Below are 23,935 nucleotides of genomic sequence, written 5' to 3' on the forward strand. Positions count from 1 at the left end.
AAATTGGTCTCTACCACTGTAAAGTCAGTACATATACCTAGTAAAAATAACTGAGGACTAAACTTTATCCTTCTTTTAAAAACATTTTGCATGACCCACCATATTTTTATCCAAAATGCTTTAACCTTTTGGCAGGTCCACCATATATGATAATATGTAGCATCGAGAGAACCACATCTCCAACATTTAGGCTGTACATTCGGATACATAGAAGCCAACTTTTTAGGATCTAAATGCCATCTATAGAACATCTTGTAAAAATTTTCTCTCAGATTTTGAGCTTGTGTAAATTTCACATTTCTTACCCAGATTCTTTCCCATGTATCCAACATTATTGGTTCCTCAATATTTTGAGCCCATTTTATCATACAATCTTTAACTAATTCTGTTTCCGAATCCATCTGTATTAATACATTATATATCCTCTTTATATGCATTAAGCTTTGATCTCTTATTTGTTTAAACAGATTATCCTCAACTTGAATAAAACCAATTTTTTGATCTATTTTCCACCTAGCCTGTAATTGCCCATTTGAATTACCTTCTCCTCTTTTAATACCTCTAAAGATTTTAATTGTAATACCCCCCTTTCCGAGGTAAGAAGCTGTCTGTAAGTAAATCTGTCCTGTTTTTGTGCTGTATTCATATTTTCAATTGCATGTCTAGGAATTGCCCACATGGGTATCTTGTCATTTAATTTATATTGGTATTTCTTCCAAACCCGCAATAAAGCATTTCTTAAAATATGACTTTTAAAGTTCTTATCCAATTTTTTGTTGAATAACAGGTAAGCGTGCCAACCAAATACCAGATCGTGTCCCTCAATGTTCAATATTCTATCATTGGTTAAATGAATCCAATCACTAATTACAGATAATACCACTGCATCATAATATAGTTTTAAATTAGGTAGTTTCAGTCCTCCTCTCTCACGTACATCTTGCATTATTTTCATCTTTACCCTCGGCTTCTTTCCTGCCCACACAAATTTGTTGATACCCTTCTGCCATTCTAAAAGGTTCGCATCTTTTTTAAGTATAGGTAACATTTGGAAAAGAAATAAAAATTTTGGTAAAATGTTCATTTTCACTGCCGCTATCCTGCCCAGCAAAGATAAGTGCAATTTCTCCCATTTTTTCATCTCTGTCTGTATGCTATGCCAAAGTGGTTCATAATTATGCTTATATAACTTCCCATTTGAAGTTAAAATGTTAACTCCAAGATATTTGACTTTTTTAACTACCTCACATCCTAGCATCACTCCTAATTCTTCCTTTTGTTTAATATTCATATTTATAGCTAATGTTTTGGTTTTTCCTAAGTTTATTTTAAAGCCAGACACTTGACCATATTGATTAATCGTATTCATTAAAACCATACTGGATTCCTGCGGTTGTTCCAATATTATGACCAAATCATCCGCAAAAGCGCGGACTCTATATTCTTGCTGCCTAATCTTGATCCCTTTTAAACCATCCAAGCCCCGTATTTTATTCAACAATACTTCCAAAGTTATAATAAACAATAATGGGGACAAAGGACAACCCTGTCTTGTACCTTTTCCAATTTGAATAGAGTCTGTTAAACTTCCATTGACTATGATTTGTGCTGTTTGCTGTTGGTATATTGCTTTAATTGACTGTAAAAAATTATCTCCTATCTGCATTTTTTGCAATATCTTCAACAGAAATTGCCAGTTAACTCGATCAAAGGCCTTCTCAGCATCCAAAAATATAAACGCAGCAGGGATCTGGTTGTTCTTTCCCAAATATTCTAATGCATTAATAATTAATCTGACATTACTTTTCATCTGTCTCCCTTGTATAAAACCTGTTTGGTCCGTATGTATCAATTGTTGAATGACCAACATTAACCTATTTGCTAATATTTTAGTAAAAATTTTATAATCTACATTCAGTAATGAAATGGGTCTATAATTTTTGGGTTGAGTAGTATCTTGATCTTCTTTGGGTATCAAAGATATAAACGCTGTCTTCCAAGATGGAGGGACTTTACCTTCCGTTTGAATCATATTAAATAATTCTCTAAGAGGTTCTACCATTTCTAACTGTAAGTTTTTATAGTAAACCGCTGTCAAGCCATCTGTACCTGGTGCTTTCCCTGGCTTTAATTGCTTAATTACCTGCAGGATTTCCCCCGAGGTTATTGGTTGATTCAATTTTTGCCTGTGTTCTTCTCTAACTGAAGGTATTTTCTCCTTGTCTAAATATTTGTCTATGTCTAAACCATTAATTTTATCCCCTTTATACAGTTCTGTAAAAAATTCCCAGAAAGCCTTTTGAATCTCTTCCTGTTGGAACACCTCCTTCCCTCTGTAAATCATTTTAGATATATTTCGAGTTTTCCTTTTTTTCCTAATCTGATAAGCTAACCATCTGCCAGGTTTGTTTGCATTACAAAAAGTATTGTGTTTTGCATATAATAAATTAGTAGCTACCTGGTCAGAGATCAACATGTCAAATTGAGATTTTAATATGTTAATAGTTTCCTTAACCTTTGTATCGTCTGGTTTCCTTGTTAACTCCAGCTCTTTTCTCTTAATTTCCTCTTCCAGTTCTGTTCGTTTTAACCCTTGCTTATTTCTATGTGTTTTATTTATATTCATCAAAACTCCTCTCATATACGCTTTGCTTGCATCCCATACAAATTCCATAGATGTACCCTTATTCATATTCAAAACAAAATATTCAGATAGTAATTTTTTACAATCATTAATATAGTTTTCATATCTAAATAAATTTTCATTCAGTCTCCAAAACCTTCTTGCCTGCACTACCCTTCCCAACTCCATCCAAACTGGGTTATGGTCCGAAAGGACTCTAGCTGCAATCTTTGTTTTCTTGACCCTAGAAAGCAAATCATTAGTAGTTAGAATAAAATCAATCCTTGAAAGGGATTGATGCCTGTCCGAGAAGAAAGTGAAGTCATATTCCTCTGCATTTCTTTCTCGCCAGATATCTCTCAATTCAAAATCATCCATAATGTCAAAGAAGGATTTGGGTAACTTTGCTCGCATCTTGGTATTTAGGCAGGAAATCTTCTTATCTCTCTTAGTGTCTATCACTCCATTCCAGTCACCCAATAGTATACAGGAACTATAGTCCCACTGTACTAATTTAGCATGAAGATTTCTATAGAATCTATCTTGCTGTTGATTGGGTGCATAAATTCCCAAAAGTAATGTCTTTTTCCCTTCTAAGATCAAGTCTAAAGCAATATATCTTCCGAAGGGATCTGCTTCTATTAATTCAGCTTTCATATCTTTTCTTAAGTATACAACTATACCATTCTTCTTTTCCATAGCAGAAGCTGCAAAATGTTGACCAAGTTTTGAGTTGATCAGATATTTTTGATCAGTTGACTTGATATGAGTTTCTTGCAAACAAATTACATCGTTCTTAAACTGTTTAAGATAATGAAATATTTTCTTCCTCTTCTGTGGAGAGTTCAGTCCGTTGACATTCCATGTTAAAATCTTAGTTGTCATCTTTGGTTGGTTGAAGCATTTTTAGAGCTTCCTGCACGGCCTGTTTAACCTTAGGTTTAGCTCCTCCCACTGCTTCCAGATTTGTTGTTGTAGTTCCTTGATCGATGGCCGATAATTGTTGATACTGTTGCTTCTTAGCTTGTTTCTCCATACGTCTAGTAGTCATGCGGCTAGGTCTTGGTCCCATAGCACCTTGCACTTCTAGAGAAGAGAGATGCTCCATCTTGTCTGGTGGTTGTGTAGTTTGCTGTCTATCCTGTCCTTCTTGTGGTCTTTCTCTAGGTCCAGATGGTGCAGGGTGTCCAGCCTTCAATATATTATAATAAAAATCTCGGGCTTTCCATACAGAGTTGAGGCGGTACCTTTGCTTATCAAATGTAAATATGATGCCGAATGGTGCATCCCATCTATACTGTATCTGACGGTTTCTGAGTTCTTCGACCAAAAAAGCGTAGTCTCTTCTGGCTCTTAACATTTGAGGTGGTATCTCTTTCAAAACAGCCAGGTCTTGACCGCCAATTTGAAGCTTAGTGTTATAAGACGCTTGCAGTACCATATTTCTGAACTCTCTTGTAGTAAAATATATAACGATGTCTCGAGGAAGCTGCTTCTGCTTTGCCAGCCAGGAGTTAACGCGGTAAGCTTTGTCAATTTGCCAGCCTTGGTTGGTCCCTGGTCTTCCCATCAGGCGGTCAAAAGCTTCCGATAGGATCTGTTTCAGGTTCTCCTGTTTCTCCTCACGCAGCCCCCTTACTCTTAATGCAAGCTCCATTTGTCGGTACTGTATCATAATAATTTCTTTTTCAGCATTTTCCACTTTTTGTTCCACCACCTCTGTTTTCAATGTCAAGTTAGCATTGGCATCATTAAGAACCTCTAGAGTATCTTCCACTCCAGAAATATGTTCTGTTAATACAGTTACAAGACTCAGCATGTCGTCTCTAATTTTATCAACCTTAGCCTCAAATTTCTCATACAACTCCTGTTTAAGTCCTTTTATTTCACTTTTAATTTCACTTTTAATTTCTTCTTTCATTTCTTTTATTTCCTCTTTTCTCTCCTCTCTATTATCTCTGAATTTATCTTCCATTTTAATTGTCTGTGCATTAAGAGCCTCGTTTAGATTACTCAGAAAAAATTCTTTCGTTAATACATCCCCAGCAGGGGGCGTAGGAAGCGGAGGCTGCAGCTTTGTGCCAGGCACTGAGGGTGTACCCCTGGAAGTAGAGGGTGAAGACTTCAAGTTAATATTTGGTTTTGAGGCCATTTCAAAATTTGTCTGCCTGCAGTTAATAAAACTGTATCGCCTAAATATGCAGCTTTAAGTAAAGAGGCTTTTATTTTGAAGTTTTAGGCTTGGCAAAACTTTCAGTGAGTAAACATTGTAACAAGACCGTTCAACAGATTCATCACCATTTAACTTCCAAATAACAAAGTTAATGAAGGAGTAAAATTCTTCTATTGTGAAACCAAAACATTTGATAAGCTATCTCTTTTGTTTTGAATTCTTTTGAAGTCTTTTGAGGATTAGCAAAAAGTGTTCGTTATTACCGGAGAAACCAGCCTGCTCGGCGCCATTTTAAAAGCCTCTGAGTAAATAATTTTTCGGAGGAGAAAAAGAGAAGAAACTAAAATGTTGATAAGCAATTATTGTCCTCGCAGTAAACGGATTCAGCTCGTGATAAGATTAAATCAAACAAAACTTAGAGCAGAGTGGGAGAGACCTACTTTGTCCTGCACAAGGCAGTTTGAAATTCCCAGCACGGACAGCCGTTCTGCCTTGGGCTCGCCCCCCTTTCCTTGCAAGCACAAAAGCTGCAAAAATCGAAGAGCATTTGCCAGCAAAACAGTTTCTTCTTTCCCTCTTGCCTGAAGGATAAGAAAACCTGATAAGACGTCAGATGGAAGATCCTCTAAACAGGTACGTAGCCAGGAATTCGGAGGCAGCTGATTTTTTGCTGCCTTCACCAGTAGGCTCCTCCCAGGAAGTCTATGCAAATATTTTGTTGTTAGTCCTCTCAGGTCCTCTCCAAATCCATTAATTATTTTACAGCTCTCAGAAACACAGAGATAGTGAAAGACATTATATTCTCTGCTTCTGGGTGATATGATGCACTGGGGATGAATGAACAGACACTGTGTAAAATCTTAGAAAATGTATTGCAGTTTACCTTTTTTGCAGTAATATTTTTTAATCATCTTAAGCGGTGAGCAATCAGCTAGTTACCAAAGATAGTCGAAATAGAAAGGAATTTTTTTTTTAAAAAAAACCCAGCTCTACATAGCTCAGTTTATCCCCTGCCCTCCTAAATTAATGTACTCTCTCCTACTGTAATTTTTTAATGTGAACTAAAATTAATATAGATGTTAACTTCTGAAGTAGAACACGCACCAAATTCAACCCAACCCTCAATTCAGGCTGACCTGACCTGAATCTGCCCTCGAACTGAATTTTCACAATGAAATTCCTATGAAGATCTGCAATGGAAGGACAAAGCATTTGAATGATACAGGATTTCGTAGCAATAGCACTTAGACTTATATACCGCTTCGTAGTGCTTTTAGAGCCCACCCTAAGTGGTTTACAGAGTCAGCATTTTGCCCCCAACAATCCAGGTCCATATTTTACCCACCTCGGAAGGATGGAAGGTGAGTCAACCTGGAGTTGGTCAGGATCAAACATCCTTCCTTCCTTCCTTCCTTCCTTCCTTCCTTCCTTCCTTCCTTCCTTCCTTCCTTCCTTCCCTAGACGTTTATACCACTTCACAGTGCTTGACAGCCCTCTCTAAGTGATTTACAGAGTCAGCATCTTGCCCCCAACAATCTCGGCCCTCACTTTACCCTCCTCGGGAAGATGGAAGGCTGAGTCAACCTTGAGCCGGTGAGATTTGAACTGTTGAATGCAGCTAGCAGTCAGTTGAAGTAGCCTGCACTGCGCCACCTCGGCTCATAATGATGCCGAAGAGCATAAAGCAGGAGTGTCAAACTCAATTTCATTGAGGGCTGCAACAGGACTGTGGTTGACCTCGGGCTGACCAACTGGGTGGGCATGGCCAACTGTGTAGGCATGGCCAGCTTGACACTACTCCCCAAGTTTCCTCTTCGTATTGGATAGACCAGAATGGCCCCACAGGCCTTGAGTTTGATACCTCTTCAGTCTTGACAAGATCTCCTTTGAATCTGAGCCCAGGTGTAGGAGATGACCAGGCTGGGCCGGAGGGAAGGGTCCAAAGTGTCATTAGTCTTAAGTCCCTCCACTTCCACAAGAGATCTAAGTCCAGCCTATCTTGAATTCCCTTGCGTCTTATCGACTGCCAACTCCCTTTGGCCATTAGTAGTTCAGATTCTTGTAGAGAGCTTTAGCGTGCAATAAACCTGTATGTTTTCACTTGAACTGCCTGGAGTCCTGATGGATACCAGATTTGTAATTCAGATGTGTGATCCTTGAGATATCCAGCTTTGTTTAGTGTAAGGGTCAGCAACCTTAAACACACAAAGAGCCACAAAGGTCCTAACTGGAAGTTCCCTGTGGAGCTGACTGGAAGTCCGGTTCCCCCACCATAAAGTGCAACATCCTTTTTCCTCTGCCAACTGGAAGTCTGGTCCCCCCCCCCCCCCGAGTCTCCTCCTAGCCTGGCGTCCTTTATCCTCTACCTATCCTAACCAAAAACCCTATCAATTGTGGAGCTGGCGAGGCTTCGGCGTTGAGTCATGCCGGCCATATGACCATGGAGATGTCTTTGGACAGCTCTGTCTCTTCGGCTTTGAAACTGAGATGAGCACTGCCCCCTAGAGTCAGGAACGACTAGCACAGCGATGGTGAACCTTTTTTGGCTCGTGTGCCATAAGCAGGGGGAGCGCAGGGGGGGTCATGCATGCGCGTGCCACACCCATAATGTAATGCGCAACCCTCCCCAGTACGCATGCACGCATGATAGGCGCTCCCCCCATTTTTTGCATGTTTTTTTCGCCCTCCCCAGGCTTCAGAGGCTTTCTAGGTGCCTGGGGAGGGCGAAAAGGCCCCCCCCGCCCCCCCCGGAGGCCCTCTGGAGGCTTCAGGAGCCTCTAGAGTGCAAAAAACCCAGCCCTATGGCAAACAGGAAGTTTGAGAACGGACTTCTGGTTTGCTCATAGGATTGGTTTAACACATTTTTTCTCCTTCCTCCCTCCCTCCAATCCTTCCTTCCTCTATTCCTTCCCCATGCCATAATATATATCATTTTTTTAAAAAAAAAATCTTAATCATATGCTTTTTTTCTGATTTCACAGGCATTTTCCTTCCTTCCTTCCTTCCTTCCTTCCTTCCTTCCTTCCTTCCTTCCTTCCTTCCTACCTACCTACCTACCTACCTACCTACCTACCTACCTACCTACCTACCTACTTACCTTCCTACCTACCTACCTACCTACCTATCTACCCTACCTATTTTTTTTCCCTATCTAAGCACAATGCAAATTTTCACCCTTCTCAACAGTATTGCTTTGGGAAAAAAATAACCAACTCTTTTAGTTTACACAGTATTCATCTTATTGTGACCCTGGATCATCCCAGATTCAGTTAGAAATGGCATTGATATATTGATTGCAGAGGCTTCATGTTGCAGCTTCCTTCTAAAATTTCTTCTATCTGTGCTAAAACTGTCACTCAGGTGTGCTTACTAAGGACTCAATTATTACATTCCAGGTCTGAAGAAGTGAGATTGCTTACCTCATATCTCTGTCAATGGAGAGCCTAACCTTCCTCACGGGTTATAACAACTTCTGCATTATAAGCAGTCTTTATGGGTTTTCAGCTTGTTTAATCTCGCGTTTTTCTTGTGTTTTAACTTTTGAGGGTACTGAGATGCCCAGCTTAAATGGCAGTCATTTGTTACCCATCAACATTTTTTTAAAAAAAATCCTCATCTTACTCCTTGCTGTTCTCAGTTCTTTAATCCTAAAACTTTGTTGTTAGTTGCGAAGTCGTGTCTGACCCATCGTGACCCCATAGACAACGTTCCTCCAGGCCTTCCTGTCCTCTACCATCCTCTGGAGTCCATTGAAGCTCACGCCAACTGCTTGGGTGACTCAATTCAGCCACCTCCTTCTCTGTTGTCCCCTTCTTCTTCTGCCCTCCACCTTTCCCAGCATGAGGCTCTTCTCCAGGGAGTCCTTCCTTCTCATTAGATGGCCAAAGTCTTTGAGTTTCCTCTTCAGGATCTGGCCTTCTCAAGAGCAGTCATAGTTTATCTCCTCTAGGACTGACCAGTTGGATCGCCCTGCAGTCCAAGGGACTCGCAGGAGTCTTCTCCAGCACCAGAGTTCAAAGGCCTAAACAAATGTTTGTTTATTTATTAAATCCAATTCATGTGCTTATACAGGAGGCATTTATAAAACACTGCATATGATGGAGTGAAAAATGAGACCAGAAAAGAGAAGAGAAAGCTAGAAGGTGGTGGAGTTAAGTGCATCATCAATTTAGAATCGTTGCATTCCCACAAGTGCTCCAAGCCCGATCCCTCCTGAATTCCATTTACCCTTGTCTGGCACCAGTTTAGTGTAGAATTTAAGTTGCCTAGATTTCTTGCATATAGGCTTGTATCAATTTTCTATGCTCTCACCTTACAAATGGTCCTGATTCTTTACTCCTGAAAAAGCTTTGGTGATTATTTATCAGGCAGAGAAGACCCAGGATTAGATGTAGCACAACATTTTTGAATTCTAACACCGTACTTGAGCCCAGAAGTCAGGAGGAAATGTCTTCTAATGCCTGTAACACCTGAATAAAATTTCTCAAGTAACCAACATCCTCCATACATAAAGCCTGAGTTCATGAAGATGCTGGTTACTTAGCTTCCAGCGGGGTTAGCCTTGCGTCAGCCCTAAGAAAAAGGCAGTGGCCAGCCACCTCCAAAAAGGTTGCCGAGAAAAATGTAGGGACCTGAGCATACAATTACCAGAGTTACTCATGAGTTACTCAAAAGCACAGGACACAGACAGTAATATCTTCTTTGGTATAAAGGAAAAGGTTCCCCTCGCAGGTATGTGCTAGTTGTTCCCGACTCTAGGGGGCGGTGCTCATCTCCGTTTCTAAGCCGAAGAGCCAGCGCTGTCCGAAGACGTCTCCGAGGTCATGTGGCTGGCATGACTAAACGCCGAAGGCGCGCGGAACCCTGTTCCCTTCCCAACAAATGTGGTTCCTATTTTTCTACTTGCATTTTTTACATACTTTCAAACTGCTAGGTTGGCAGAAGTTCTTTTGTGTAAACATTTATATATTGTTTCTGGAGCTCCCATTCACACCCGCCGTCGACTGGGTGCTCTTGGCACACCTTCATTTGCTGACCTACAATAGTGCTTATCATCACCATACCTTTTATTTTGCACAGAACCAAAAGGGGATAAACTTTATGCAATGGACAAAATTTCATCACGTGACATAAACAGGATTTTTTTTTAAAAAAACCCCACCCTGTTTTTCTTGCAAGGTGACATTCGCTAGCTTTGAAAGCTGAAAGAAGATTTTTTTTAAAAAAGTTCTTCATCCTTCTTGCAGCCTCTCCAGGGAATGGCACTAGTTTACAACAATTAAATTCTATACATTTAATCTATGCATTTAATGGCCCGTGCCTTATGCGAAGCTGCGGGTGATTGGTTCTAAACCCCATTTAATAGCCTTAGGAAAATCCGGGATGCTGTATAGCCTTTAAGTGACATTGACGTTTTTGTCACTCTGAAACTACTCAGTCATAATGAGCTTTTCAATACACAACTGTTGTGTTCTGTTGTGGGATACAAAGGAAGCCAGGCTAATACTTTTGCCCCCTCCCTGGAAAAAATAGATATACCGTAATTTTTGGAGTATAAGACGCACCTTCCCCCCCAAAGAGCGTGGAAATGTTGGTGCATCTTATACACCAAATACAGCCATTTTTGGCCTCCCGAAGGCCCCCCCCCCGCATCCAATTTTTGTGAAAAATGGGCAAAAAACAGGCCACTTTTCGCAAAAACATTTTTCCCTTCCCCCAACCCCAGAAACACTCTGCAGACTTCAGCAGGGCTGGGGGAAGGCAAAAATGCCTCTGTTTTTGCGAAAAAGGGCCAATTTTCCGCCAATTTTTTGCAAAAAATGGTGGCATTTTTGCCTTCCCGAAGCCTGCAGAGTGCTCCTGGGGACCGGAGAGGACAAAACCTTTTTTTTCCTTACTCACCTCTTTGAAATCTTGGTGCGTCTTATACACCGGTGCGTCTTATAGTCCGAAAAAAAATATGGTAGCATTAAGAGCCAATTGAGACAAAGAGAGGGGAGCTATTTAAAGGCAGTTAATGAGGCTGCTTAGAATTTTAGAAAGTTGGCGTGGGAGTGTGAATCACTGTCAGAAGAATTGCTAATCACTGTTATTTAAAGAAGTGGTGTACCTCAGGCTTCATTAAATATATAGTGTTGGCACCGTTCTGAACAATTATACCTGACAGCTATGGGTGGATCCCTCCCCTGTTTGAAAGTCTCCAGTCATCTGTACTACAAGGCAGAAGTGAGTTTTGCAAATTCTGTTTTTTTAAAAAAAATAAAAACCACAAGAAAAGCAATTCATTAGGGGGTGATCCGAGCGTATTGACTGGCCGGGCAGTTCTTTTTCTCTGCAAAATAAAAAGAAAACATTGATGGACAGAACGCCGCTTTCAAAGAGAGAGGAAAAAAACAAAGCACTTACTTTGATAGATAGGCATCTCGTTCAAGCTTAATGACAGTTGTTACAGTACGACACGAAATGTATTGATTGCGCTTCTTAAGTTGTGATTGTTCGTACGTCCAGCGTTCATGTTCCCACAATATGGACATGTCACGCCTTGAGGATGTAGAGTAGGATGGTTAACGTCACGTTCGAAGGTGAGGGGGTGGGGGGGGGAAACCCCCTCACGCATCCAGACTATAATTAATAAGGAACTTTGGGCTGTGTCTCAGCCTATTTTTAATTCATTGGTCATATGTCATTTAAATGTAGAATCCTCGGGCTGGAAGGGACCTTGGAGGTCTTCTAGTCCAACCCCCTGCCCAAGGCAGAAGTCCTTATATCATGGAACATCTTCCCTGCAGAGGTTGTGAATGCTCCAACACTGGAAGTAGTTAAGAAGAAGTTGGATAAACGTTTGTCTGAAGTGGTGTAGGGTTTCCTGCCTAGGCAGGGGGTTGGACTAGAAGACCTCCAAGGTCCATTCTATTCTATTCTATCCATTCCATTTCATATTTTCTATTCTATTCTATCCATTCCATTTCATATTTTCTATTCTATTCTATCCATTCCATTCCATATTTTCTATTCTATTCTATTCTATCCATTCCATTCCATATTTTCTATTCTATCCATTCCATTCCATATTTTCTATTCTATTCTATTCTATTCTATTCTATTCTATCCATTCCATTCCATATTTTCTATTCTATCCATTCCATTCCATATTTTCTATTCTATTCTATTCTATTCTATTCTATTCTATTCTATCCATTCCATTTCGTTCCGTTCTATTGGTTGTCCAGACTTTTCTTGAAAACCTTCATTGATGGAGCACCCTCAACTCCAGGAGGCAAATTTTCCATTCATTAATCATGCTCACTGTCAGGACATTCTTCCTTCTTTCCCAGTTGAATCTGTCTCTGATGAGCTTCTACTCATTGTTTCTTGTTCTTCCCTCAGATGAGAATATGTTGACACCCTCTTTGCTGGGGCAGCCCTTCAAGTATTGGAAGATGTCATTAGATCTCCCCTAATCTTTCGCTTCGTTAGGCCACGGGTGTCAAACTCGATTTCATTGAGAGCCGCGGCAGGGTTGTGTTTGACCTGGGGGGGGGAGTGTGGTGTGGCCAGGGTGAGTGTGGACAACTTGACATCTCTCGTGCCGGGGGTGCCTGTGGCAGCCCGAGCGCTCTGCCAGTGAAAATGGACTTCCAAGCTCCATTTTTGGCTGCGACAGTCTCCTGCAATGCTCTGCCATGGAAAATGCAGCTCTATGAAATAATAAGAAAGGTTATGGACTGTGCCGAAATGGATAAACTAACTAAAGAAATCCAGGGAAAAGAAGAATCAGAATTCTACCAGATATGGGATAAATGGTGTAGGTGGATGGAGGAAAGAAACAAAAATCAATGAAGGAATATAACAAAACTCAAAAAATAATAGTTATTAGTAAAATAAGAGGGTTAAGAATGGTGAAATCCAAATGAAATACAATAGAAGGGGAAATAATATAAGGTGAGCGGTATCAATTGATGATTGCTATTATAAAGAACAGGAAGTTCCTGTTCGTATTGTATTGTATAAATGTGGTGTACGCCTAAGTTTTGTGTCTGTGTATTTTACATGTTTGTTAATAAAAAACTTTTTTTAAAGAAAAGGAAAATGCAGCTCTTGAGGGCCGCCACGACCCTTACGAGCTCCGTTTTTGGCTGCGACAGCCTCCTGCAACCCTCTGCCGGTGAAAACAGAGCTTGAGAGGGAGGCCCTCCCAAGCTCCATTTTTGCTGGCAGAGGCACCGTGAGCCAGTTCTTTGCTGTTTCCATGGGACAGATCTAAGCACCCTGTGGGCCAGATCTGGCCCCCGGGCCTTGAGTTTGACACCCCTGGGCTAGACATCCCTAGTTTCTTTAGCCTTTAGATGTAGCCTCTAGACTCCTTATCAACTTTATGGTCTCCTCTGCACTCTTTCTAGGATCTCACCACTTTTTTTGTATCATGGTGACCAGAACTGAAGGCATAAGAATAGTTCCAATGACTCACATCAAGGAAGTCAGCCTTAGTCCAGCTCGTAGTTTTGCTTCTCATAGTTGTCAAGCAGGAGATGAACATCAATCGCTTTCTCCCCATTGTTCCCCTGATCAAATACTGGGAAGCACACTCCCTTCTCTTTAGATATAACCACAAACCTTTTGGGACTAGCGGTTGACTTGGTTGTTCAGCCATCCAAAATTGTGCACTCATTAAAAATTAAGCTGATCACGAACTGGAGGCTTTGAGTATTTTCTGATGGCTTAGTTTCTTAGTAGCATCCTGGCCAAAGCTACAGAAGAGATGAGTGAGAACAACAATGAAAATGGAATCAGGAAAGTTAAGGTCTAGAGCAGGGATAAAAACCCGCAGCTGTGGAGCTGCATGTGGCTCTTTCATCCCTCTGCTGGGGCTCCCTGTCGCCGATCAGCTCCACAGTTGATAGGGCTTTCAGTTAGGCCAGGTAGAGGGAAAAGGATGCTATGCTAGGAGGAGATTCTGGTGGGGGAATTTGACTTGAATGGGGGGCTTCTGATTATGACCTTTGTGGCTCTTTGAGTGTTTAAGGTTGCCGACCCCTGGTCTAGAGAAACCAGAACATTGATTTGGTTTTGAGGATTTTTGGGGTGGGGGGCTGGAGGAAGAATGGTGGCTCAATGATTAAGAGGTTGAACTTATCCGCTGGAAACCCAGAAGCCAAGGTTTGAGACCCGGGTACTACGGAAAAGGGTGAGCTCCTGTCCTCGCCTCAGCTCCTGCCAACCTAGCAGTTCGAAAGCATGTAAATGCAAGTAGATAAATAGCTACCACTTTGGTGGGAAGGTAACAGTTCTCTGTGAGGTCATGCTGGTCACAGGATCGCATAAAAGTCTTTGGACATTTGAGTGCTGGCTCAATAGCCTTGAGACGGAGATGAGCGATGCCCCTTGTAGTCAGCAGTGACTAGCGGAGTAAAATTCGCAGGGACTCCATATAAGCAATTTCCATGGAGATGAATCTTTATCCATGGTCTTTTCACATAGTATATAAATATCTTCACACAAATGGGAAAAGTCAGAATCCTCCGTTGATTGCAGACAGTTGCCCTTTAGAGAAAAGCATGGGCTGAACACATCCATGGGACAAGATTAGGAATGCTAAGCAGCAAGTCATTTAACTCAGAAAAATATACAATGTGACGTCTAGGAAGGACCTTGAAAATCCACTCCTCAAAATGTTCTCCAGTTGTCAGCTGATTGAGGTTGTCCAGGCAAGAAGTACCTTGTTCCCCCCCAAAAATAAGACCTAACCAGAAAATAAGTCATGGCATGATTTTTCAGGATGCTCGTAATATAAGCCCTACTCCCCCAAAATAAGCCCAGTTAAGATTGTCAGCCAGATGGATGCATCTAGTGCTGTATTTCCCTGAAAATAAGACCTAACCAGATAATAAGCCCTAATGCATCTTTTGGAGCAAAATTTAATATAAGACCCAATTTTATTTTCGGGGAAACACGGTACAAAACATGAGTCCTTCTTCTCAACCTGACTCATCTCCTGAATGACCTTGAGGACAGCCAAAGGGACACCGATTGAATTTCCAGGTGGTCCCATAACATCTCCTAGTCTCCTGTCTGCTTCCTTGGAACAAAAGTGGATCGTGTGTCTTCCAGAGGTTCAGGGCTGGACCTCCCATAGTCCTTTGTTGTTAGGAACCAAGATCCAGAAATTTAGGAGGGTGAAAGCTACCAATCCTTGCTACAATATCTTATAATTACGACACTGGCAGTCAATAGTTCTGCTGAGAATGAATGAGTAGAACAAGAGCCAGGAAAAGAACAACATGGATTTTATCCACTGCAGGCTTAAATAAGAGAAGAAAGTAGTAAAGGTTTTTTTTAATTTTATTTTTTGTCCTCCTCACCAATGGTAGCATGCTCTGATTTCAATAGCCTCAACCTTCAGAATTAGAGGAAGCCTGTGGATCATACCTGCCTCAACATGGACTCCTAGGAAAGAAAGACCCTTGACTCCAGGGGTGGATTCACTGACCTTCGCTACCGGTTTGCAAATGGGAGCCCGCTCACATTACGGTGTGAGTTGGATTTCTTTTAAAACCCGTGAACAGAGGTGGACTGCTGGGGGTTCGCACGGGTTAGGGTTAGGATCAGGCGAACCTCTAGCTAGGATTCTGACTGGTTCGGTGAACCCCCAAATGCCACCCTTTGGGAAATACGTGCAGGGCCCATGCAGAGGTTCTGGGAGGGCAAAAAATGGGCCTACTGGAAATTCCAGAAGTCCAAAAATGGGACGGTTACGACCTCCGAAGCCCGGGGAAAGCAGTTTTTGCCCTCCCGGAGGCTGGAAAAAAGTCTGTGGACTCTGGGGAGGGCAACTTCCCCCCTGCTGTGGTGCAGGAGGCCGACTAGTCCATGCCCACCCAGCAACGGGGCAGCGAGCAGAAAACCTGTTGCTGGAACTTTTGAAGTCCACCCCTGCCTGTGACATCCTTCATCTCCAAACAAGGGCTGTTGCAATAACGCTGTCAGCGTTCCAAGTATCATGTAGAATTAAATCAGAGTCCAAGGCAAAATGATCCTTAAAGTTCCAATTTAATAAATCACACATCTTAGCACAACCGTGAATCCCAATTCTGGATGTTACATCGGATTCCCATCCAGTTGAAAGTTCATGATCTTGTCCCCACACCCACAAATCCATCACATGGTCCAATCTCCTCCTTCCACGCAGGTATCTCCACACAGCTGGTTCCGGTCAGGTGCCGAGGTGCGGAGACAAAAGATGACCTTGGGCTTCTAGAAAAGAATGACAACAACACATTCCACAATTCTACTCCTTTCTATTCCCCACTCCCAACTACTACACTAATGAAACAGCATAATGAAATAAGAGAGAGAGTGGCAGGCCAAAGATCCTAAAAGGGATATAACTGCATGCCTGACAAACGCATCTTTTATTCCGCAGAGGCACGGATCTGAAGTTTCTCGCTTTGTGTTACGGATGTGAACCCCATGCCGCCCTGACACCGTCCCACTGCTCAGATCCTAATAACGCCTTTTATTCACCATGTCCCTTCTGCCCATTTGCAAAAAAGCACCTGTTCTACTCCTCTTTGGAGGCTGCAGCAAGAAGAAGTAGGTTGGCACGTCTCTTTTCGAACCTCCACCTTCCCTTTACAAAATCAGCTTCCATTCTATCCAAAGATCGGACCTCAACAAAGCAGCCTTTTTTTTATAGGTCGTGATTTTTGCTCCCCTGTTGATTGGCTGCTTTCTAGGTGTGATCCCTGCTTCCATGCCTCAGCCATTGGCTGGGTCATATTGCCATGATGTTGTTAAGCAGCTGCTAAGCACATAAAACAGGTGTGAGGAGGAACAGGCAGACCGAGTATAGGAAGAGCAACACAGAGGGAACCATAGCATTCAAAGACTGCCACACAGAAAAGAGATTTAGCGTGATAAGCTGGCAAACTCCTTTGAAACATATAGGTTAATGATTTTCCTTGAAGGTCCCAAAAGGGTCAATAGTTTGAAATTTTCTACAGTATTTCTTTGGCAGAGGGGAAATCTTTTGCTTTTGAAATCTTCTATTTAGACTAGAGAACATTACAATTTTAATTTATTTTTTTTATTTTTTATTTGCAATACAGTAGAAGATGATTGCAAACTGAATTGGAGCCAGCAGGGCGGTATGACTTTTCAGCTGGCAAATGCTAAGTTTAGGTTGACTGGACAAAAGTATAATTCATAAATCGTGCAATGTACGATCGTGCAATTTTGACTCCATCTCTAGTATTTTAGAGGTGTTTAAATAGTATTTAAAGGGACGTGGTGGCTCAGTGGCTAAGACGCTGAGCTTGTCTATCAGAAAGGTTGGCGGTTCGGCGGTTCGAATCCCTAGCACCATGCAACAGGGTGAGCTCCCGTTATTTGTCCCAGCTTCTGCCAACCTAACAGTTCAAAATCATGTAAAAATGCAAGTAGAAAAAATAGGCACCACCTTTGGTGGGAAGGTAACAGCACTTCATGCACCTTCCCTGTTTAGTCATGCTGGCCACATGACCACGGAGACGTCCTCAGAGAGCGCTGGCTCTTCGGCTTTGAAACGGAGATGAGCACCGCCCCCTAGAGTCGGGAACGGCTAGCACATATGTGCGAAGGGAACCTTACCGTTACCTTTTTAGAAAGGGAAGGAGTTTTTTTTCCCCTGGTGGTTCTTCTGAGTTTCAACTGCCATTGTATATCCCAAAAACTAGTTTGCATTTCCCCAAATTTGCATAGAGTTTTAACCTCTCTGAAATTGGCAAGAGCAAAATTTAGAAAATGCATCTCATGTTCTTCGAAGCTTCTCCTTAGGGCATGGGGGGGAAATGCATTTAATCATTGATCCTTCCTATGAATTTAGAACATCCTTAGAGGCTGCTTTTAATATCCCCATAACTTGAAACCTCAGCGGTAGCAATGTTCTTACGATTTGTAAAGCCCATTTGTACAAGCGATGGATGAAAATGAATCAAGGAGAGAAGCAACCTAGAACTAAGGAGAAATTTCCTGACAGTCAGAACAATTAATCAGTGGAAAGACTTGCCTCCAGAAGCTGTGCATGCTCCAACACTGGAAGTTTTTAAGATGAATTTGTCTGACATGGTAGACGGCTTCCTCCCTGAGAAGAGGGTTGGACCAGGAGACCTCCAAGGTCCCTTCCAACTTTATTCTATTTTACTCTGCTCTTCTCTGCTCCACTCCGTTCCATTCCATTCTACTCTACTCTACTCTACTCTACTCTACTCTACTCTACTCTACTCTACTCTACTCTACTCTACTCTACTCTACTCTACTCTACTCTACTCCTATTCAATTCCATTCCATTCCATTCTATTCTACTCCTATTCAATTCAATTCCATTCTACTCTACTACTATTCCATTCTATTCTACTCTACTATTCCATTCCATTCCATTCTACTCTACTCTACTCTACTCTACTCCTATTCCATTCCATTCTATTCTACTCCTATTCAATTCCATTCTATTCTACTCTACTCCTATTCAATTCCATTCTACTCTACTCCTATTCCATTCTATTCTACTCTACTATTCCATTCCATTCTATTCTATTCTATTCTATTCTACTCTACTCTACTCCTATTCTATTCTATTCTACTCCTATTCCATTCCATTCTACTCTACTATTCAATTCAATTCCATTCCATTCTATTCTATCCTACTCCTATTCCATTCCATTCTACTCTACTATTCAATTCAATTCCATTCCATTCTATTCTATCCTACTCCTATTCCATTCCATTCTACTCTACTCCTATTACATTCTATTCTATTCTATTCTACTCCTATTCCATTCCATTCTATTCTATTCTACTCTACTCTACTCCTATTCAATTCAATTCCATTCTACTCTACTACTATTCCATTCTATTCTACTCTACTATTCCATTCCATTCCATTCTACTCTACTCTACTCTACTCTACTCCTATTCCATTCCATTCTATTCTACTCCTATTCAATTCCATTCTATTCTACTCTACTCCTATTCAATTCCATTCTACTCTACTCCTATTCCATTCTATTCTACTCTACTATTCCATTCCATTCTATTCTATTCTATTCTATTCTACTCTACTCTACTCCTATTCTATTCTATTCTACTCCTATTCCATTCCATTCTACTCTACTATTCAATTCAATTCCATTCCATTCTATTCTATCCTACTCCTATTCCATTCCATTCTACTCTACTCCTATTACATTCTATTCTATTCTATTCTACTCCTATTCCATTCCATTCTATTCTATTCTACTCTACTCTACTCCTATTCAATTCCATTCCATTCCATTCTATTCTACTCCTATTCAATTCAATTCCATTCTACTCTACTACTATTCCATTCTATTCTACTCTACTATTCCATTCCATTCCATTCTACTCTACTCTACTCTACTCTACTCCTATTCCATTCCATTCTATTCTACTCCTATTCAATTCCATTCTATTCTACTCTACTCCTATTCAATTCCATTCTACTCTACTCCTATTCCATTCTATTCTACTCTACTATTCCATTCCATTCTATTCTATTCTATTCTATTCTACTCTACTCTACTCCTATTCTATTCTATTCTACTCCTATTCCATTCCATTCTACTCTACTATTCAATTCAATTCCATTCCATTCTATTCTATCCTACTCCTATTCCATTCCATTCTACTCTACTCCTATTACATTCTATTCTATTCTATTCTACTCCTATTCCATTCCATTCTATTCTATTCTACTCTACTCTACTCCTATTCAATTCCATTCTATTCTACTCTACTCCTATTCCATTCCATTCTACTCTACTTCTATTCCATTCCATCCCATCCCATCCCATCCTATTCTATTCTATTCTACTCTACTCCTATTCCATTCCATTCTACTCTATTCCTATTCCATTCCATTCTGTTCTATTCCATTCTACTCTGCTCTACTCCTATACCATTCCATTTCATTCTATTCTATTCTAAGTTTCAGTTTCCATTTTATTTAATAACGCTATGAAATAAAGCACTCTCTCTAATTTGCTGTGAAAGAGGAATTCCAGGCTGCTTGTTAAGATAATCTTTCTAACCCCTGGCTTTAATCTGCTTCTTTTTATCTATCTCCTAGGTGAAACCATGAGAATTGCTTCCTCGGAATTTGCTGACGATCCTTGTTCCTCCGTCAAGCGGGGCACGATGGTCCGGGCTGCTCGAGCTCTGCTTTCCGCTGTCACTCGCTTGCTCATCCTGGCGGACATGGCAGATGTCATGAGGCTTTTATCTCACCTGAAAATTGTAAGACCCCCCTCCCCCCCTCCCTTCAATGAGTCACGTTATCTCATGTTATGAGGGCATCCAGATGGTTTGCAGAAGAGAATGGATGTACTACGGGTCTGAGTTTGTTGCAAAAACCAAATCCAGAAAGCACACACCAATAACGGATTCATCAGGATTCATTAACTTCTGTATATGCATAAGAATAGGTGAATAAATGTACAATACCAACAGCAGATTCTTCCAACGTGGTAGAGAGGAGAGACTGGTTTCCAGTTGCAATTCAGAGAGCAGACTAGATTAGTACTCTTCTTGCACAGACTCAGAGCTACAGAGGCACAGACTCAGAGCTACAGAGGCTCCGCGCCGTCTGGCATGGCTCTCAGTCACCAAATAGTTCCCATTGGCTGACCCAGTTGCCATGACTATATACATTGGCTGACCTGGTTACCATGTCCCATTCCAATTCATGAATATTCTGACACTACGTGGGACGCTGCATAGAACATCAAGAAAAATCCACATCTCACTCATGCACAGAACATGCCTTGAATCACCTGGGTAAATTTGAACTCGGATGCTGAGCAGGGCCAGGGTTGATTTGTGTTTGGAGGGGAGACTTCCCATGACTCTTAGCTACAACAGGTATTAGCCAAATGTTTTGGAAGAAGGCAATTTAAGGCATTTAGAGGCAGCTCTCACTTGATAACCACACGATGGAGGCTGTTGCCTTTTATTGGATTTTTACTGTTTTTTTTTTATAACGTCTCAATGGTTTGCCACAAAAAATTATTGAGAGATGCCTGATTTCTAGTACAGCATTTTAAGAGCATTCGAACAAACGAGCATTTTAATAGGTTCAGTGTTTCTGGTTTTGTGTTGCAATAAGTGCATTTGTAAATTTGTAGTTATTGCCGATACTAGCATCTTTATCCCTTACTTGGTTAGCATTGTAACTTCTCTATTCCTGTTATTTTAACGCCGTTTTATCTTTCTATTTTTATATACCCATTTTTTTTTTACTTTCCTTTCCTTTTTATGAGTCTCTCTTTGTGTTTATAACCTCTGATGTGAAATTGTACAATGTGCTAGTCAGTGAGCATAGTAAAGGCTTTTGTTTTGTATTAAGGCTGTGCGTATCTCCCAAATAATTTGGAAGAGCTGCTTCAGAATGCACAGGGGGTCAAGAGTTATAACTTTTTAAAGCTGCTATGTCCTTTTTGAAGCTTTTGTGAAAACTCAAACACAGATGCAACACTTTTAAAGAACTGCACCTTTTATTTTAAGTGTTCTAAAGCACTGTTTAATATTTTGTTTCCGAATCCTTCTTAATCTCCGAGGGCGATTTGTGTGTGTGTGTGTGTGTGTGTGTGTGTGTGTGTTATATGTATAAAAACAATCTATGGCTTATCGTGCGAACAGCATCTGCAAATGAAAATGTATGGATTACCCATGTTAAGCTTTGCATGTGAGTTGAATTTTTAAGAAGCAAGAACAATCCGCCCCGCGGGGTGCTTAGATCCAGCCCGCGGGGCTGCCCGGGAGGTCTAGCCCGCAGTGCGTCTACCAGCGAAAACAGAGCTCGGGAGGCGCCCCCAACACGAGTGACATCAAACTGCCCACACCTCTCCCCCTCTCCCCCCAAGGTCAAACACAACCCTGTTGCAGCCCCCAATGAAATCCAGTTTGACACCCCTGTTCTTCAAGTAGATCTCAATTTATGGCAGTTTATTTAGTGACCGTTTAAAGTAAGGACAGCACTGAAAAAAAGTGACTTAGAATCATTTTTTTCCACACTTACGACCCTGGCAGCATCCCCACGGTCACGTGATCAAAATTCAAACACCGGGCAACTGACTCATAGTTATGACTGTTGCAGTGTCCTTCGGTCACGTGGTCCCTGTTTGTGACCGTCTGACAAGGAAAGTCAATGGGGAAGCCTGATTCACTGAACACCCATATTACTAGTTAGCAGCTGCAGTGATTCACTTAAAGACTGTGTCAAGAAAGGTCGTCAAGTGGGGCAAAACTCATTTAACAAATGTCTCACTTAGCAACAGAAATTTTGAGTTCCATTGTGGTCGTAAGTCAAGGACTACCTGTATTCATGATGGTTCCATTTTATCTCCAGGTTGCAGTATTCAAATACCCGTTGTGGGTTTCTTCTTGTGTTCTTCCCAGATGTTGGTTCTTCACCTGTACAGGTTGTCCTTGACTTACGACCACAATTGAGCCCCAAGTTTATGTTGTTAAGTGAGACATTTGCTGAGTCGCCACGGCTGCTAAGTGAATCACTGCAGTTGTTAAATCTATATATATAAAAGCGAAATGCCACTCATGCATCATCACAAAATCTCCAGAACCCCTACAAACTTGAAATTTGCCACATGTATTCCTCTTGGCTTCTAGGTGCTCGCTAAGAAAGGATTTTTCAAAATGACCATCAGATCGTTAATATTTCTTATATTATTATTAACATGCTCTGATGCTAAGGAGTTAGAAGTTCTACTCCCCCTCCCCACCCAAAAACAACTCTGTTCCAACTGCCACTTGGGCGTGGCCAGCGTGTGACTCATCCGGCCTTCAGGCTGGGAGTTTGGAGAGGAGCCTGAGGGAGAAAAGGGGATAAGATAGGAGAGGCTTCTGTGGGGCAAGCCTGAGGACAGTGAATCGGTCTTCTCCACTGACTTTGCTTGTCAGGAGGTCACAAAAGGGGATCATATAACCCCCGGGACAATGCAACTGTCGTACGTATGAACCAGTTGCCAAGCGTCTGAATTTTGATCACATGAGCGTGGGGATGCTTACAAAGGTCATGTGTGAGAAATGGCCCTAAGCCCCCTTTTTCAGTGCCACTATAACTTTCAACGGTCACTAAATGAACTGTTGTAAGTCGAGGACTACCTGCACATCAAAATGAAAGGCAAGCTTCGTGGTGCAGCAGGCGCTCATCAAAGCGAGCGTGACTTTTTGGGGGGACAAGTTTCTGTGACATGCAATATAGGGAGTTGTACCTGATCGCCCCCTTGTGGCAGACGCAAGCCATAGACTCATTCACAGTCAGAAAGGAAACCCATCCTGATGCCGTAACAGCTGGGAACCATGATTGCTTAATGATTCATCAAAGAAGGGGACGAAACAAAAGCCCCCCAAAGAATTACAGAGCAGCAAAGTGATTTATTGCCTAAAGTTGTGTGTTTGGTTTGTCCTGCGGCCTTGCCTGCGAGAGCCAATAAACAAATGGATAAATAAATCTGTAACAAAGCAATTTGCAATTTGGGGTGAATCCATGCAATAATTGATTTGCCCCCTGAGTTGTTTTCGGTTGGCCGTTGCTAAGTGGGGGAGATGCATTGTGCTTTTTTACCTGAGCAAAGGATCTCAAAAGCTGGTTTATCTTCATCACATCCCCTCTTTTCTTCAGTCCTCCTGGAGGCTGCTGCATGGCCTGTTTTCAGCCTCCCAGACCTCCACAAGCACTCTGCCCGCCGCATGGAGGTCTTGCACGGCCTCCCTGCGGCCCATTTTGGCCGTCAGAATGCTTCTGGAGCCGGGGAGGCCAAAAATGGGCCACGCAGGGGCCTCATGGGACCTCTGCGCAGGCTGTTTTTAGCCAGCAGAGTGCTTATTGGAGGCTGGGGAGGCTGTGGAGGCCAAAACAAGGCCGCACAGAGGCCCCGCGAGCCCCCCCCCGACATTTTCTTTCCCTATTTGTTCTTGTTAGTGTTTCAAGGATAACAGATAATTCTGTCGTTCCATTTCTACTCCCCTTGTTTACCATCTGCTTCCTGCTTACCCCGAATGAGACGGTGAGCCCGGTTTGCAGAAAATGGCTTTTAAAAGTCACTGGTCTCTGGGGAGCCATGCGGCCC

General features: G+C 41.7%; 1 protein-coding gene across 2 annotated transcripts in view; it reads left to right on the top strand.

The window, feature by feature from the left end:
• Positions 1 to 23,935, top strand: part of CTNNA2 (catenin alpha 2) — a 499,669-nt gene that overhangs the window by 101,410 nt on the left and 374,324 nt on the right. For both annotated transcript variants that reach the window (XM_087723953.1, XM_087723954.1), the window contains exon 4: positions 19,918 to 20,084. In XM_087723953.1, the coding sequence (XP_087580079.1) occupies positions 19,918 to 20,084 (167 nt within the window). The remainder of the gene's footprint in view (positions 1 to 19,917; positions 20,085 to 23,935) is intronic.

The sequence above is a fragment of the Thamnophis sirtalis genome, unplaced genomic scaffold (assembly GCF_051295495.1).
Source record: "Thamnophis sirtalis isolate CommonGarterSnake01/CBP01778 unplaced genomic scaffold, rThaSir2_p1.2 scaffold_10, whole genome shotgun sequence".
Lineage (NCBI taxonomy): Eukaryota > Metazoa > Chordata > Lepidosauria > Squamata > Natricidae > Thamnophis > Thamnophis sirtalis.